The 18,549-nt window shown below is 47.7% G+C and overlaps 1 protein-coding gene across 8 annotated transcripts in view; it reads right to left on the bottom strand.

Annotated features, from left to right (window-relative positions):
- Nucleotides 1–1,411: 1,411 nt before the first annotated feature.
- LOC144611997 (tensin-2-like) overlaps nt 1,412–18,549 on the bottom strand; it is a 225,602-nt gene continuing 208,464 nt past the window's right edge. For 7 of the 8 annotated variants that reach the window (XM_078431400.1, XM_078431401.1, XM_078431407.1 and 4 more), the window contains exons 26-29: nt 16,196–16,364; nt 12,998–13,066; nt 11,125–11,154; nt 1,412–8,111 (exon numbers count right to left, since the gene is read on the bottom strand). In XM_078431400.1, the coding sequence (XP_078287526.1) occupies nt 7,970–8,111; nt 11,125–11,154; nt 12,998–13,066; nt 16,196–16,364 (410 nt within the window). In that variant the 3' untranslated portion in view covers nt 1,412–7,969. The remainder of the gene's footprint in view (nt 8,112–11,124; nt 11,155–12,997; nt 13,067–16,195; nt 16,365–18,549) is intronic. The other variant, XM_078431402.1, reaches the window with a different exon arrangement.

Here is an 18,549-nt window from a genome sequence, read left to right as displayed (position 1 = left end):
TCCTTCTCGACCTCAGCGCAGCGTTCGATACAGTGTACCACACCATCCTTATTGACCGTCTCCAGTACGGGGTTGGCGTTGATGGCACTGCCCTAAGCTGGTTCGTTTCGTAACTCAAAAATAGGAGTTTCTCCATCAACATAGGCAATGATTCCTCTTCCCCAGCTAGCCTCTCCTGCGGGGTTCCACAAGGCTCCATCCTAGGCCCCATTCTCTACTCTCTATACATGCTCCCCCTCGGCCAAATCATTCAAAGGCACGGCATTTCTTTCCACTGCTATGCGGATGACACACTGCTTTATCTCCCCCTGAAACCCAACGACCGGTCAAATGTAATCAGCCTCATGCACTGCCTTGAGGACATAAAATGTTGGATGGCACAGAACTTCCTTCAACTAAACGAGAGCAAGTCTGAGGTCATCCTATTCGGCCCCCCCTGACTCCATCAAAACGATAACAGGCAGCCTTGGGAGCCTATCCTCCCTGGTCAAACTGCATGTCAAAAACCTGGGCGTGATATTTGACTCTGCATTAAAGTTTGACAAGCAAGTCAACGCTGTGGTAAAAGCCAGCTTCTTCCAGCTTCGTACCATAGCTAAAATCAAACCATTCCTCCAATTTGACGGCATTGAAAAAATCAGTCACGCATTCATCTCCTCCCACCTAGGCCACTGCAACTCCCTATACACTGGGATCAGCCAATCTTCCCTGTCCCGCCTGCAATTGGTCCAAAACGCCGCAGCGAGACTCCTGACGGGTACCCGTAAAAGGGACCACATCACCCCGATTCTGGCCTCTCTCCACTGGCTCCCAGTACGGTACAGAATCAACTCCAAGCTCCTCCTATTCACATACAAAGCCCTAAACGGGCTTGCCCCCCCCCCCCCCTATATCAAAAATCTTCTAACCCACCACTCTATCTCCAGGTCCCTCAGGTCGGCCGACTTGGGGCTACTGACTATCCCGCGGTCTAGGCTTAAGCTCAGGGGTGACCGCGCTTTTGCGGTTGCAGCTCCTAGACTGTGGAACAGCATCCCTCTCCCCATCAGAACTGCCCCCTCCATCGACTCCTTTAAGTCCAGGCTCAAAACCTACTTCTACTCCCTAGCGTTTGAGGCCCTCTGAGGGGGCGCTGTGAACGGTTTATGTATGTGCTGTTATGTTTGTGTGCCATTGTATGTTCGTTTCTTAGTACCTGAACTGATGTACAGCACTTTGGTCAACGTGGGTTGTTTTTAAATGTGCTATACAAATAAAATTGATTTGACTTGACTTGAAGTAACCAGAGGGTTTAATGACAATCCGTTGGCCATTCTTACTTAAAATAATTTCTAAAAATCATTTGATGTAAATGCAACTCAACGTCTTTAGAAATAATTTCTAGCGATTGCTGTTTTATTAACAAATTAAATTCTGTTATACATTGCAGCACAGAAGTCCCATAAACTCTGCATTGGCACGGGAAACATTTAAACAAATTCCAACAGCATCTCACATCTTCCAGCAGGCGGCGCCACTGTAGCATTCTTCCCACTGCTAGTACAAGAAAACAAAATATCCTCTCAACTGCTCCAAGCACACACTTATCACACATGGTCTAGAGGAACAGAGGTGAAAACAAGTCAGTCAGTGCTTGTCTCGGCCTCAAAACCTACCCACAAATGGCGTACATTTATAATGTTCCCCAACTGAGCCAGGGTTAAATCTGGCCGAGTTCAACCAGGTAAAGTAAGGGCATTTACTGACACAAATACTGCTTTGATCCCCTTGATACAATCCAGGATTCCCAAGTGCTCATTGACAACCCCTGCTGGAAATGTGCTGTGTGGACAAGGCAGTTATGGTTGTGATCAAATAGCTTGTTGCCATGTCGGGGTCAGGACTGGTAAACAAATAAGATCATAAGGTCATAAGGAATCGGAGTAGAATTCGACAATTCGGCCCATCAAGTCTACTCTGCCATTCAATCATGGCTGATCTATCTTTCCTTCCTAACCCCATTCTCCTCCCCATAACCCCTGACACCCGTACTAATCTATCTATCTCTGCCTTAAAAATATTCACTGATGGGTTCCACAGCCTTCTGTGGCAAAGAATTCCACAGATTCTCCAGCCTCTGACTAAAGGAATTTCTCCTCATCTCCTTCCTAAAAAAACATCCTTTAATTCTGAGGCTGTGCCCTCTGGTCCTAGACTCTCCCACTAGTGGAAACATCCTCTCCACATCCACTCTATCCAAGCCTATCCAATGTTGGTCATTTGCGTAAGGAGCGTGCCTCAGGTGGAGGGAGGGGAGAGGGGTGGGGGGGAAAAAAACTTCTCCTGCAACAGAAGCTGTTTCCAGGTAGAACCAAAGCAAAGCAGGATTTTCCTGTGTTTTGTTTAAATAAAAAGGACAAAGATTTAACACAGCAAACAAAAGTCCAAGTCACTCTGATCAACTATGGGAGCGAGCTGTCCCATGGAGATCTTTCACCTCGTCTTTCATCCTAAAATTAATGTTATAACTGACAGGAGCTCTACTGAACTCTCCAGTGGCATTTGTCACTTACCCTCTCTTTCCCCCTCCGTTCTTCAGCACAGAAAACCTAACATGCTTCTTGCGCAATTATACCAGCAACTTTTTAAAGCCTGATTTATTTTTCTGTAAAACCTCTGAATTATTCACCTCGTTACAATTTCTTTTAGCATCTTTTCCTGTCGCATATGTGAATGTCCTCACCTCTAGCTATTAACTTCGAGGTCACTCTTGATTGAAATCTGGACATTGAATGGTGCTGTGCAATTCAACCCATGGCCTCAGAAAGTGAATGAGGGGGCTTCAGGTCTCGAAGTGTGAGACCAAGTTCTAAGTCTTTTCCCAACTAGAAAGCAGCCGCACACCAATGCACATTTTCATGCAGAAATGATTTGTTTGTAGGGGAAATGGACAGCTGATGAGCCGAAGAGGGTGCCCCTTCTTTATGTCCCGACTGAGATCATCACCAGCTCCTGGCCAGTCCCACCTGCACCAGCCAACTTCATGTAAAGGTTTGGGGGGAAAAGGGCAAGAAGACATCCTTGGAGCTGAATTCAACAGGAGAATACAAGGGTCGAACTTCGCTGTGTGCTTGGAAAACAGACACTTACACAAGGCACACCCACAAAAGAATACGCAACGTGTTTAGCTGGTGTTTGATATCACACCTCGTACACAAAAAAAGTAATGGCATAAGGATAATATATTATACATTCTTGACTAAAGCTTATTCCATAAATTCTCCATTATCAGGCAAAATAAATGTCTGAGCTATACAAATAAAACTATAGACTTTGATTAAAATATGTAATATACAGTAATGTTGAAAGCTCTTCAAATATATACCTTTTTGCCACTCAGTCCAAGGGCTACCTCAGCATCACATATTCGTAAAGTAACAGCCAGTACCCCACAGGCAAAGTGGGTTCCAGACTTTGCTGGGCAATCATCACTTCCCCGCCCCACCCCTTGAGTACTTGAAGGGATGACATCTTTTCGCGATGGGCAAATTAGACCAAGGATGAGAAAGGCCACTGTCTAATATAGAACCCATTCCATGTATGTGCAGGTGAGTGGGACCTGCCACTCTCTCTCATCTCCCCACCACTGCTTGGGGAGCCCAATAATTCTAATTTTGATTTATTATTCCTTCAAAAGCCATGGTGTTTATAGTCCGCACTTCCCTGGCCCTTGAGCCGAGTGGCTCTGAGAGAGCAGTTAAAAGTCTGGAATCACATCTGGGATAAGGTAGGCAGATTTCCTTCCCTTAAGCACAGTGGTGCATTAATGGGGTTTTATGAGAATCTGGTCATTTCGAGAATACATTATAACAGAGGGGGGCAACAATGAGCTAGCTTTATATTCCAGATTTATCTAATTAATCTACCTGAATTTGATTTCTCCAGCTGTCATGGTGGGATTTGAATGAGTCCCTGGATTAATGGTTCAGGCCCCTGGGTATTGAATCATTCTGCAATGTACCCCCAAAATCCTGATCATCGCATTGCATGCCTCCTTCTTCGTTTTGAGCTCCCGGCAAGATTCACGATCCACAAGCCCCTGCACCAACGTGAGATCAGAGCTCAGAGAGCAGCATTCTGCAAATCTCCTCTCTCGTCATCACTAACATCCCCGATTCCACCAGCCCAACCACCCTCCTCCCCAACAACGAGGAAAAGCAACATTGCCAGTAAGGCCCTGGTTGTTCTGAGCTGGAGCCCCAATCTTGATGAATCTGTGAAGCCAGACTTTGAGTATATCGTTAAACATAAGGGTTACAACACAGTTAGCAGTGTCTGACTGACTGACTGACATTTTGTGACTGTTTATCATGGTAATAAATGAAATCTCTTGGATTAATATTTTTGAGATGTCTATATCTGAACAAGAACATAAAAAATATATTTTTCTTCACTGACATGAATGCTCGTGATTCCTCCTTTTATTCAAGCACGTAACCAGAAGGCCATTTGCAAACACATTAGTTTGAGAGACAAATCTCCACACTGCAGACTTTTGTACTGAGTGGCTGTGTAGAGTGGTTTAATTCTGGGCAAGGGCTCTCTGGGGGGGGGTCTGTGTTTGCTGAGCTAAATCCACACTCACCATCAAAAGCTGCTGAAAACCCTTCCCTTCGACCATCCATTGTTGGTCCCTTAGCTGCTTGGTATCTTTAAAAGATCTCTTGCATGTGTGCTCAAGGACAAGGCACTGGTGCCTGGTGTTGGAGGGTTGACCTATGTCTGTGGCAACCTCTCACCAGCTCTGCAGGAAGCTGCAATGGGGGGGGGGGGAAAGAATGACATTCCTACAGCACCTCCCACAAGCTCAAGATATCCCAAAGCGTTTGACGAGTGTCTGAAGTGAAATGTGTTGTAAATTGCACACAGCAAGATCTCACAATCTGCAGTGGAATGACCACCAAATCATTCATTTCACTGGTGTTGGCCAAGACTTTGCATTTGGTTGGAAGTCACGCGAGCATTCTGACAGAAGTGTGGAAGGACATTTGTGTGTTCAGGCTGGAAACTCATAATCCATGTTAGCCACCTGAAGGGAGTGGTGAGCCATGGTAACAACACATCGACACAAATCCGTTTCCAAGGGTCTCTCGGTTACGTGCCCCAATAAAATACATTGGCATATTGAATAGGCACAGCAGAAACTATCACGTGAATTCACCATTTGTCAGCTGTGACTCCACTCTGAGATCATATAATAGCCAATCTTTGTCATCAACACATTCATATAAGCAGCACAATATGTTACATACACACACTATATATTATATATATCCAGGAATTTGGTGCTGAGCATCACTGTTCGTTATTAGCTCCATGGTTCCTGTTTTACGTTAGAATAGAGACCCAGGCCACTTATACTAGCATTTCAAAGGCAAATGAGTGCTTCTGCAGGCCAACTTGTGAGATCCAAATAATTGAATGCAACATGAGTCAAGGCTGATTCAGAGAGCAGTTCTGGAGATCAGAGACAAGAGCTTGAACTGCAGAAAAGCTACAGAATGCGTGAGGGCTAGGTTCCATCTTACTCCCTTTCCACAGCCCAGTGGTAATGGGGTTGAGGGGGTGGAGTGTGGTATCTGAGGGTTCCCAAGGTGAAATTAGATGGCCAGCTCAGGAGGCCAAAGCACAAACCAGAGATGCATTTAGGCTGGTTGTTGGGAGAGGTGGAGTGCTATAACTCTGGCAATAATGGGAATGAGGGTAACTGTTGCTGAATGAAGGATGCTTTGCCACTCTGTGGCACCGACTGACGCACACCCGATTCGCTCAGGGATCTGTCGCATGGAATTCTTGGTGGGTCAGAGTGTTTTGCTGTGCTGACATTCAAAACCGACCAAGCATCAAAGATGTCTCTGACGGTGCAGCGTGCAAGGGAATTCAGGGCACGTGCAGCAAGTTTCGGGGAGAACGCCTGCTAACATTTCGGATCGACCCAGAAACAAACACTGCAGATGCCTAGAACCTGACGGAAAAACAGGGAGTGCTGGAAACATCAGCAGGTCAGGCAGCATCCATGGAGAGAGAAACAGTTAACATTGACAGGTCAATGACGTTTCAGTGGAAAGTCTGTCAGTGCTCCAGTGAGAGTTCATCCACCTGAAACATTGCTACCAGGGGATTGGGACATTTTTTTTAAATGCCAGGTTGTGCAGCAGGTGGACAGATCATTGCTTCCCGTGTAAATTTGGGCAGAAGGGAGGGCAGAGCATGGGATGGGTTTCAATGCTTTGGTGCTGAGAATGCTTAAAGGGGCAAGCAAACTCCGTCCATCCCATGGGAAGTGTCGCAGAAATCAACACTCAGCCAACATCTAGGCGGAGCTCACATCTCGGCACCCAGGGTCTTGGAACAACCGTGGTGTCATGGCCCAGGAGCAGCCCTTGCAAACGAGGTCTCCATGTGGATTTTTTGTCTTGGGAAGGCGAGCCTGGTTTGTGGGTACTGAAAGCAACTCAGAAGATAGCCTGGCCACTTTCATGGTTCTACTGGGGGGAAAGGCTGCTGTAGTTTCTGCTTCCTCCGCTCCTTAATTAGCCTGTTTTCTGAGCAAACTCAGACTGTCTGCTGAACAGAACAGCGCTGGTTGTGAGTCGAGACACACACCCCAGCCCACATCCAATTCCCCCCGATACAAGAACTGGTTTGTGCCCAGCCTGACCGATTCTGACATCAGTCGGAAGGACTGTTCATTCTATCTATCGTTCCACAAAACAAAGCTTTGGCGAGTTAAGATGAGCTCGAGTTGCTGGCAAGGAGTTCCACCCAAATCCATCAGACTTCATCTTCAGGCACATCCAACTGAGTTCTCAGCAGCTTTCATTGAAAGTCTCGATAAGTATCAGACCAATATTACACTTCCACTGTGGGACTATGTAGATTAGTGTAATGGTGTCACTCATGTTATGTGTCATGCTTTTGTAGTTACTCCCCCTTTAGCTTTTGAGTGACCACTGTTTGTGTGATTCGAGTTAGTGTAAGTGGAACGTGCAGGCGTGAGGTCGTGCTTGCTATGTAGTTAATAAAGGCTTTGGATCATTATCCAGGTGTAAGGCTTCTGTTATTATACAGTCAACACAACAGGGTGTCAGAAGTGGGATCCGAACCCACGCCTCCACTTGGACTAATGTTACAGTTAGACCTGCTCTGAACTAGATAGCCTGATGATCAAAGACCGGTGCATAGTTGACTTTCTGCTAAAGAAGATGGTGGTGACTGTTTACAACTGCAACTGCATCGCCGGATACGCTGAAAATTCCCATGCATGTTTGAGCGAATTCCTGGTTTCAACAAGTCTGGATCCCAATCTGTTGATCCCAATCTGTCTACCACCCTCCAATCATCCTACAGCACCGTTCATCCTTATTTAGTCCCCCTCCTTCACAATTTGCACATAGTCTTGGTACTATTCACATGCAGCAGCATCACTCAGTAATCAGGTCCGCAGGGCTCCCCTTTACACGGGCAGTTACAATGAGAATCCTCAGCAGAGCACAATGTAGGCAGTGTGCAGGATGGTCACCTGAACTCGCCACCACTCTCTGAGGGGGAGCTGGGCTCTACGTGACACCACCACTTCACAAAGGGGAGCCATCGAACCAGAGTTCAGATGAAAAGGAATCTCATGCAGTCTGATTATCTACCAAGAGGCTAGAGTAAGTGGACCTTAAACGGAGGGAAGGGAATGTTTCTAAGAGGAACACGGATGTTTCCAAAGAAGCTTGTAAGCAGGAACGGCAGATGCTGGGTTAAACCGAAGATAGACACAAAAAGCTGGAGTAACTCAGCGCGACAGGCGTTTCGGGTCGAGACCCTTCTTCGGACTGGTTAGGGAGCTTGTTCCTTTGGGTGATGCAAGAGGAGCTAGCTATCCTTCTTGCCTGGCCAGGTGACTCCTTTGGTTTGTCTTTGAATGCAGCAAATCCCTGACTCATCTCTTCTGTGGCCCGAGCATGACTTTGGTGATGAAGTTCACTATGGCGGACGCCGGCTGCTCTGGGTCGAGTTCGGCAAACAGATGGCAGACGTTGTCAGATGTGCTTCCCTGCTTCTTCGCCACAAAACCAAACATTCTGCAAAGGGGGGCGGGAGAGAAAAAATAATAAGAGATGGCTGCATCGTGCTCAACAGTATACGCCACCCGTCTGACCATAACTTCGAGCGGCACCGTACACAGCCTCTGCCTCACAGCGCCAAAGGTCCGAGTTCAATCCTGACCTCGGGTGCTGTCTGTGTGGAGTTTGTACCTTCTCCCTTCGACCAATTAGAAGAAGGGGAGATGCAACGTGACCTGGGTGTCGTGGTGCACCACTCATTGAAAGCAAGCGTGCAGGTGCAGCAGGCAGTGAAGAAAGCCAATGGTATGTTGGCATTCATAGCAAGAGGATTTGAGTATAGGAGCAGGGAGGTTCTGCTGCAGTTGTACAGGGCCTTGGTGAGACCGCACCTGGAGTATTGTGTACAGTTTTGGTCTCCTAATCTGAGGAAAAACATTCTAGCCTTAGAGGGAGTACAGAGAAGGTTCACCAGATTGATTCCTGGGATGGCAGGACTTTCATATGAAGAAAGACTAGGCTTATACTCGCTGGAATTTAGAAGACTGAGGGGGGATCTTATAGAAACATATAAAATTCTTAAGGGGTTGGAGAGGCTAGATGTGGGAAGATTGTTCCCGATGTTGGGGAAGTCCAGAACCAGGGGTCACAGCTTAAGGATAAGGGGGAAGTCTTTTAGGACCGAGATGAGAAAACATTTCTTCACACAGAGAGTGGTGAGTCTGTGGAAATCTCTGCCACAGAAGGTAGTTGAGGCCAGTTCATTGGCTATATTTAAGAGGGAGCTAGATGTGGCCCTTGTGGCTAAAGGGATCAGAGGGTATGGAGAGAAGGCAGGTACAGATTACTGAGCTGGATGATCAGCCATGATCATATTGAATGGCGGTGCAGGCTCGAAGGGCCGAATGGCCTACTCCTGCACCTATTTTCGATGTTTCTATGTTTCTATGACCGCGTGGGTTTTCTCCGGGTGCTCCGGTTTCGTCCCACATCCCAAAGGCGTGCGGGTTTGTAGGTTAATTGGCCCCTCTGTAAATTGCCCCCCAGTGTGTAGGGAGTGGGAGAATCTGAGGGGCAGTTGATGGGAATGTCGGGAGAATAAAATGGGATTCGGGTAGGATTAGTGGTAAATGACTGGTTGATGGTCGGCAGGAGGTTGGTGGGCCAAAGGATCTCTCCATGACTCTCGACCTGAATGGCCCATTCTCACTCCCCTTCACTGGATGGGGGAGGATTCTGTGGACACTGTGGTCATTAAGCAGGGAGAAGTCCCTTCAAGAGTCAGGGAGGTCTGTGAATCCGCCTTAATGTTTCCAAAATGGCAGCATCTTTGCGTGCGTGCGGCAGTTCAGACTGTGGAGTGGGAACAGCGGGGTCAGCTGGCCCAGAAACCACCCGCTGCTTGGTGGGCAGTCAGGAGAGGTGTAGCTGCCCAAATCCCTCTCCCCCTGCACCCTCCCCCACTGCTAACACTCAGTGTCTGGCCTCGGAAACCGTGGCCACCAGGATGAGATGCTGGGATTCTGGAGCCTCCCCCTCGGGTTGCCGACCGAGAGGGCAGCGAAAAAAACCTGGTCATACCAAAGCAAAAGCCCACACAGCAACATACGCAGCAGCTCAGGCAGTGTCTGAGGAGGGAGAATCAGCTCATGCTTCAGGCCGACCACCTTCCACCAGAGCTGGGAAACGATGGAGGCGAGGCAGGTTTTATTTTTTAAGAGAAGTGGGAGGCGTGGAGACAACAAAGGGGATATCGTGGGGTGGGAACTGGGAGAAACCAAGTGCCACAAATGGTGAAGGTGCAAGGCTAGAGGGGCAGATAAGACGCAGGTGAATAACAAAACATGGGTCCAGAGGTATAAGACAATAACTGCAGATGCTGGTACAAATCGAAGGTATTTATTTCACAAACTGCTGGAGTAACTCAGCAGGTCAGGCAGCATCTCGGGAGAGAAAGAATGGGTGACGTTTCGGGTCGAGACCCTTCTTCAGACTGATGTCAGGGGGGCGGGACAAAGGAAGGATATAGGTGGAGACAGGAAGATAGAGGGAGATCTGGGAAGGTGGAGGGGAAGAGAGGGACAGAGGAACTATCTAAAGTTGGAGAGGTCGATGTTCATACCACTGGGCTGCAAGCTGCCCAGGCGAAATATGAGGTGCTGTTCCTCCAATTTCCGGTGGGCCTCACTATGGCACTGGAGGAGGCCCATGACAGAAAGGTCAGACTGGGAACGGGAGGGGGAGTTGAAGTGCTCGGTCCAGAGGTGGTGCAAGTGGGAATCAGAATTACTGTTGGAAAGAGAGAAGCAAGTGTTGACTCCAGAGGGCTACAATGTGCCCAGTTCGAAGGTGAGGTGCTGTTCCTCAAGTTTACTTTGAGCTTCACCAAAATAGTGCGGGGACAAAAAACAAGAGGTGGCGGTGGAGAGTGAGAGGTGACCGGAAGACCAAGGTCACGATTGGGAACTATATGAAAGAACGCTGTAAATATTAAGTGCAGCAGTTTTGAGACCCTATGGTTGTTTGGGCCCCAGCATGGCTCAGTGTGTAAGAGTTCACACTTGCGGGAGTGTGGAGAATGTTGTGAGTGGATGGGAACTCACCAACCAAATTGATCCAACTGACTTGTTGGGGGAGTCCAGAACAAGGGGCCACACACAGTTTAAGAATAAGGGGTAGGCCATTTAGAACGGAGCTGAGGAAAAACCTTTTTCAGTCAGAGAGTTGTGAATCTGTGGAATTCTCTGCCTCAGAAGGCAGTGGAGGCCAATTATCTGAATGCATTCAAGAGAGAGCTGGATAGAGCTCTTAAGGATAGCGGAGTCAGGGGGTATGGGGAGAAGGCAGGAACGGGGTACTGATTGAGAATGATCAGCCATGATCACATTGAATGGCGGTGCGTACAGGCTCGAAGGGCCGAATGGCCTCCTCCTGCACCTATTGTCTATTGACTTGCCTGTGGTTCCCACGTATTATAAATCAATTAAACCCCCCCACAGCACTTTCCCCACAACTCCCCAACATCACTTACTTTGATGTTGTGCCATCTGGGTTAGTCCACCTGAAAAAAAGAGTAAACTGGGTGTGGGTGTGTGTGTGTGAGTGAGTGAGTGAGTGAACCCAGACTTAGCACGAATGGGCTTGCTTTCATTTGATGAGCAGAAAGAGTGTTTTCCGGTGTGAATTGAAATATCGTATTATTTCATCGTGCCATTGAAAAACTAAAAGCCTTGGCCGTTCTCTGCACAAAATTGAAAGCAGATAAACGTGTCCGGATTATAGAATCAGCCGTGAGATATTCCGGAAGCTGGCAAAGATGCAATAATTTGCTGAAACAAAACGCAGAGTGCTGGAGGAACTCAGCGGGTCAGGCAGCACCAGACTCAGCTTGGCCAGCTGAGTTCATCCAGCACTTTGTGTTTTCGCTCGGCATTCCAGCATCTGCAGTTTGGCGTGCCTCCAATAATTAACTGAAGGCAAGTTCCAGATTTGAAGGCGTAATTCAGATGCGAAGATCTTGTGAGCGAGGCCAGGCTGCTAAAACGGCCAACGCCAATTTCTAATGTACGAAACATCCCATGTGAAATGCCTCTGGAGTTACCAAAGAACACGTCCAAACCTGAGCTGAGAGGAAAGTTATTCGGACAGATCGCCAAAGGCTTGGTTATCAGAGGGAGGTTGATGGGAAAGAGAGGCATGGAGGTTCAGGGACGGAATTCCAGAGTTAGGGTCCAGGCAGCCGAAGACAAGAGTAGTGCAGCAGTTAGGGACGCTTGTGGAAGCTGGAAGAACGTACAGAGACAACGGGGGTTAGATGGCAAGTCCATGGAGGGATTTGAGAAGGACGGAGATTTATAAACCATCATTGGAGCGGGAACCAAATTAAGCACAAACGTGGAAACATAGAAAACAGGAGCAGGAGTGGGCCATTCAGCCCTTCGAGCCAGCATTGCCATTCAATGTGATCATGGCTGATCATCCAAAATCAGTACCCCGTTCCTGCTTTCTCCCGACAGGTGGATGTGATCTGGAGTGAAGTAAGAGTCTGAATGAACTCCTGCCCAAGAGGCTGAACATATCCCCAAATTCTATTCAAAATGGAGAGGGTACAGAGGAGATTTACTAGAATGTTGCCTGGGTTTCAGCACTTAAGCTACAGAGAGAGGTTGAATAGGTTGGGTCTTTATTCTTTGGAGCGTAGAAGGTTGAGGGGGGACTTGATAGAGGTTTTTAAAATTTTAAGAGGGACGGACAGAGTTGACGTGGGTAGGCTTTTCCCTTTGAGAGTGGGGAAGATTCCAACAAGGGGACATAACTTCAGAATTAAGGGACAAAGGTTTAGGGGTAACATGAGGGGTAATTTCTTTACTCAGAGGGTGGTGGCTGTGTGGAATGAGCTTCCGGTGGAAGTGGTGGAGGCTGGCTCGATTTTATTATTTAAGAGTAAATTGGATAGGTATATAGATGGGAGGGGATTGGAGGGTTATGGTCTGAGAGCAGGTAGATGAGACTAGGTCAGAGAAAGTGGTCGGCGTGGACTGGTAGGGCCGAACGGGCCTGTTTCCGTGCTGTAATTGTTATATGGTTATTATATGGTTATTGACGTCAGGCTGTGCGAAGCAGCAGGGCTTTAGTACTCAGAACTGCGAGCTGAACTGGGAACAGGTGATATTACAGACCCACTTTATAAAGTTGGCGATTGACCCTCAACGCAAGGGGTATGGGGAGTGGGGTGGGGTTTGGTCAGAGATTATGACCTTCGCAGAGCTGCAGCGTGACAGTTGCTGGGCAGATTCTGGCCGTCACCCGCCCCACTGCCCAACTCTCACAAGTTCATATTCAAGGCGTCTGAGGCAGTGGGGAAACTGTGGGAGAACGCTGGCACGGGCCAAGGGTGGAGTTACCTTCTGTCCTGGGGGCCCAGGTTGCAGAACGTCACCGTGTTGACTGGGTAATGGCGTCTGAAGAAGATCCTGTTGATCAGGAAAGAAGACGACACGTTTTAAAAAGTGGAGTTTGGTGCGTCCTCAAACTTCGCTATGAAATATAGTCTTAAGACAACCAGAACAAACTGAACAAAACTATTTATAAAACGCTTCAAATAGCTTTCTACCAGATGCATTCCTGGATTTTAACTATCCACCATCACTTTTTTTGCTTTGGAAACTCAGCCAAATGTATTGGGTTGAGAAAATTTGCCCATTTCATAGAAACATAGAAAATAGGTGCAGGAGGAGGACATTTGGCCCAACATAAAAAAATATTTTCTATGTTTCTATGAAATGGGCAGATTTTCTCAACACAATATATTTGGCTGAGTCTCACATAGAAACATAGAAAATAGGTGCAGGAGGAGGCCATTCGGCCCTTCGAGCCTGCACCGCCATTCAATATGATCATGGCTGATCATCCAACTCAGTATCCCGTACCTGCCTTCTCTCCATACCCCCTGATCCCTTTAGCCACAAGGGCCACATCTAACTCCCTCTTAAATATAGCCAATGAACTGGCCTCAACTACCTTCTGTGGCAGAGAATTCCACAGATTCACCACTCTCTGTGTGAAAAAAAACTTTCTCATCTCGGTCCTAAAAGACTTCCCCCTTATCCTTAAACTGTGACCCCTTGTTCTGGACTTCCCCAACATCGGGAACAATCTTCCTGCATCTAGCCTGTCCAACCCCTTAAGAATTTTGTAAGTTTCTATAAGATCCCCCCTCAATCTTCTAAATTCCAGCGAGTACAAGCCGAGTCTATCCAGTCTTTCTTCATATGAAAGTCCTGCCATCCCAGGGATCAATCTGGTGAACCTTCTCTGTACTCCCTCTATGAATTCCTCAAGGCCTGGCTGTGAGCCTGACTGTACCCAGTGCAGTATGAATGATGGCCCCACTTCAAGAAGTTGCCAACAGGAAAGTGAAGTAAATCAAAATGCGGACATTTGTTCATTTCTCAGTCCTGCATGTCAAAAAAAAGACATTTAATTTGTACTCTCATGATCTCAGAAAGGCCCTGAAGTGCTTTACAGGCAGCGAGGCAGCACTGAAGTGTGGTACAGAAGCTTGAAAGCACGCACTAGTCTGAAGAAGGGTCTCGACCCGAAACGTCACCCATTCCTTCTCCCCAGAGATGCTGCCTGTCCCGCTGAGTTACTCCAGCATTTTGTGTCCACCAGACTCAGGAATAGCTTCTTCCCCTCTGTTATCAGGCTTCTGAACGGTCCTTCCATGAACCAGGGTACTGTCCCATTCACCCCTGCCCCATTGCGGACATTGTTCTATATTCTGCACTCTGTATCTTCCCCTTTGCTCCGTCTTTGAACTGATTGGATTGATATATGCAAAGAGTAGGAATAAACAGGTCCTTTTCAGAATGGCAGGCAGTGACTAGTGGGGTACCGCAAGGCTCAGTGCTGGGACCCCAGCTATTTACAATATATATTAATGATTTGGACGAGAGAATTGAATGCAACATCTCCAAGTTTGCGGATGACACGAAGCTGGGGGGCAGTGTTAGCTGTGAGGAGGATGCTAGGAGGCTGCAACGTGACTTGGATAAGTTAGGTGAGTGGGCAAAGGCATGGCAGATGCAGTATAATGTGGATAAATGTGAGGTTATCCACTTTAGTGGCAAAAACAGGAAAGCAGACTATTATCTGAATGGTGGCTGATTAGGAAAAGGGGAGATGCAACGAGACCTGGGTGTCGTGGTACACCAGTCATTGAAAGTAGGCATGCAGGTGCAGCAGGCAGTGAAGAAAGCGAATGGTATGTTGGCATTCATAGCGAGGGGATTTGAGTATAGGAGCAGGGAGGTTCTGCTGCAGTTGTACAGGGCCTTGGTGAGACCACACCTGGAGTATTGCGTACAGTTTTGGTCTCCTAATCTGAGGAAAGACATTCTTGCCATAGAGGGAGTACAGAGAAGGTTCACCAGATTGATTCCTGGGATGGCAGGACTTTCATATGAAGAAAGACTGGATAGACTCGGCTTGTACTCGCTGGAATTTAGAAGATTGAGGGGGGATCTTATAGAAACTTACAACATTCTTAAGGGGTTGGACAGGCTAGATGCAGGAAGATTGTTCCCGATGTTGGGGAAGTCCAGAACAAGGGGTCACAGTTTAAGGATAAGGGGGAAGTCTTTTAGGACCGAGATGAGAAAGTTTTTTTTCATACAGTGGTGAATGTGTAGAATTCTCTGCCACAGAGGGTAGTTGAGGCCAGTTCATTGGCAAATTTAAGAGGGAGTTAGATGTGGCCCTTGTGGCTAAAGGAATCAGGGGGTATGGAGAGAAGGCAGGTACAGGATACTGAGTTGGATGATCAGCCATGATCATATTGAATGGCGGTGCAGGCTCGAAGGGCCGAATGCACCTATTTTCTATGTTTCTATGGTATTATCTGATCTGTTTCAATAGCATGCAAAACAAAGCTCTTCACTGTATCTCGGTACACATGACAATAATAAACTTGCTGTTGTAATGCAGCCAATTTGTGCACAGGAAGCTCCCACACATGACAGTGTGATTATGGCCGAGAGAGTAGGTGGGGCCTCAGAATTATAACCATCATGTGAGAAGTTTGAAAACGATGTTCAGGTGGTTTCTAGGGGAAACCCCGAGCACCATATTGCAGAAATGTAAAGTTTTTTAGTTTAGTTTAGTTTGGAGATACAGCGCAAAAACAGGCCCTTCGGCCCACCGAGTCCGTGCCGACCAGCAATCCCCGCACAAGCCTACACACACTAGGGACAATTTACACAAACACCAAGCCAATTAACCTACAAACCCGTACGTCTTTGGAGCGTGGGAGGAAACTGAAGGTCTTGGTGAAAACCCACGCAGGTCACGGGGAGAACGTGCAAACTCCGTACAGACAGCGCCCGTGGTCGGGATGGAACCCGGGTCTCCGGCGCTGCAAGGCAGCAACTCTACCGCCGCGCCACCGTGACGCTCTGCACCCAACGAGGTGTTGTTGCCTCGGCCCCAATATCTCCACATAAATAAATGACAGGGTCTGGGCCACGACAAGTGGCTTTTACAGGACGTGCGGCAGATATTACAACAGCTAAAGGTTTCTGGTGATCCCGCTTTGGCCTTACTTGCGTTGGCTGTCTGTGAGGGTGATGCCCTGCACGGAGACTTTGAAGTGGACCATGGTGGCTGTAGGCCGAGGCTGCATGGAAAACGTCTGCATGGTTGCTTTGGCAACCGCCTGTGGGCCAGTCAGCGACTCTGTCTCCACCGAGTTGATATACAGCACGTTGCAGGCTGAAAAGAGGAAACAAAGATTGGATTGCCCTGCCCAGATCAAACACCAGCACAAAACATCCTGGAGCTTCAATAGACAATAGACAATAGGTGCAGGAGGAGGCCATTCGGCCCTTCGAGCCTGTACGCACCGCCATTCAATGTGATCATGGCTGATCATTCTCAATCAGTACCCCGTTCCTGCCTTCTCCCCATACCCCCTGACTCCGCTATCCTTAAGAGCTCTATCCAGCTCTCTCTTGAATGTATTCAGAGAATTGGCCTCCACTGCCCTCTGAGGCAGAGAATTCCCCAAGGATAAAGAAATAAAATGTAGTAAACAGTTGCAAGCATGCCTGTACGATCAGTGCTATTGAGGGCGTGCAGCGCAGGTTTACTAGGTTAATTCCTGGAATGGCGGGACTATCATATGTTGAAAGACTGGAGCGACTAGGCTTGTATACACTGGAATTTAGAAGGATGAGAGGAGATCTTATCGAAACGTATAAGATTATTAAGGGGTTGGACACGTTAGAGGCAGGAAACATGTTCCCAATGTTGGGGGAGTCCAGAACAAGGGGCCATAGTTTAAGAATAAGGGGTAGGCCATTTAGAACTGAGATGAGGAAAAACTTTTTCAGTCAGAGAGTTGTGAATCTGTTGAATTCTCTGCCTCAGAAGGCATTGAAGGCCAATTCTCTGAATGCATTCAAGAGAGAGCTGGATAGAGCTCTTAAGGATAGCGGAGTCAGGGGGTATGGGGAGAAGGCAGGAACGGGGTACTGATTGAGAATGATCAGCCATGATCACATTGAATGGCGGTGCGTACAGGCTCGAAGGGCCAAATGGCCTCCTCCTGCACCTATTGTCTATTGTCCATGAAGCAATTGTATCTGTCCCCATGCTCACACACGCAGAATTATTTAATCATCAGCCTGTTAATGAATCTAAGTCCATGCACAATAAATGTAAGAGGATAGAGACAAAATGCTTGAGTAACTCAGCGGGACAGGCAGCATCTCTGGAGAGAAGGAATGGGTGATGTTTCGGGTCGAGACCCTTCTTCAGTCTGAAGAAGGGTCTCGACCCGAAACGTCACCCATTCTTCCTCTCCAGAGATGCTGCCTGACCCGCTGAGTTACTCAAGCATTTTATTTCTACCTTCGATTTAAACCAGCATCTGTAGTTCTTTCCTTCACGAATGTAAGAGCACGTTTGTCTGTCAACAACTGATGGGAGACCCCTTATTCCATCTCGGCTGTGATAGTTTTTTTTTTAAAGTGCTACCCAATCACTCCCAGTTCCCTGCTCTTTCCCCATTTTCCCTTCCCGATAACAACTACAGCTCCTGTTGATGGCAAGGTTATCGTAGTGGTAAAGTAATTGGATTATCAGCCAGAATTCTGGACCAGAGACACACGTTCGACTCGCACGGTGGCATCTGGAAAAGTTAAACACAAATAACTGGCTTCAAAGAAAAAGTCTCGGGAGAAACCATTGGTTTATTAGATTTTTTTTAGATTTAGAGATACAGCGCGGAAACAGGCCCTTCGGCCCACCGAGTCCGCGCCGCCCAGCGATCCCCGCACATTAACACTATTCTACACACACTAGGGACAATTTTTACATTTACCCGGCCAATTAACCTACATACCTGTATGTCTTTTGGAGTGTGGGAGGAAACCGAAGATCTCGGAGAAAACCCACGCAGGTCACGGGGAGAACGTACAAACTCCGTACAGACGGCGCCCGTGGTCAGGATCGAACCTGAGTCTCCAGCGCTGCATTCGCTGTAAGGCGGCAACTCTACCGCTGCGCCACCGTGCCGCCTGGTTTGAACCCATTGGATTCAACAGCATCCTTTATCTAGTCTGGCTGATGTGTGAGTCCAGACCTTCCAATTTGGTTGAATCTTAGCTGCATCCAGGATGTTCGGGGGCAATAAGGTGATAAAGCAATGACAGAATTGTGTCACTTGTGAGGCGGCACAGTGGTGCAGCGGGTAGAGCTGCTGCCTCACAGCACCAGAGCCCCGGGTTCGTTCCTGATCTCGGGTGTTATCTGTGCGTAGCTTGCACGTTCTACCTGTGACCACGTGGGTTTCCTCCAGGTGCTCCTGTTTCCTCCCACATCAATAGACAATAGATTCACAACTCTCTGACTGAAAATGTTTTTCCTCATCTCAGTTCTAAATGGCCTATCCCTT

The sequence above is a fragment of the Rhinoraja longicauda genome, chromosome 42 (assembly GCF_053455715.1).
Source record: "Rhinoraja longicauda isolate Sanriku21f chromosome 42, sRhiLon1.1, whole genome shotgun sequence".
NCBI classification, from domain to species: Eukaryota; Metazoa; Chordata; class Chondrichthyes; order Rajiformes; family Arhynchobatidae; genus Rhinoraja; species Rhinoraja longicauda.
The sequence above is the reverse complement of the archived record's forward strand: the minus strand, read 5'-3'. Positions and strand labels throughout refer to the sequence as shown.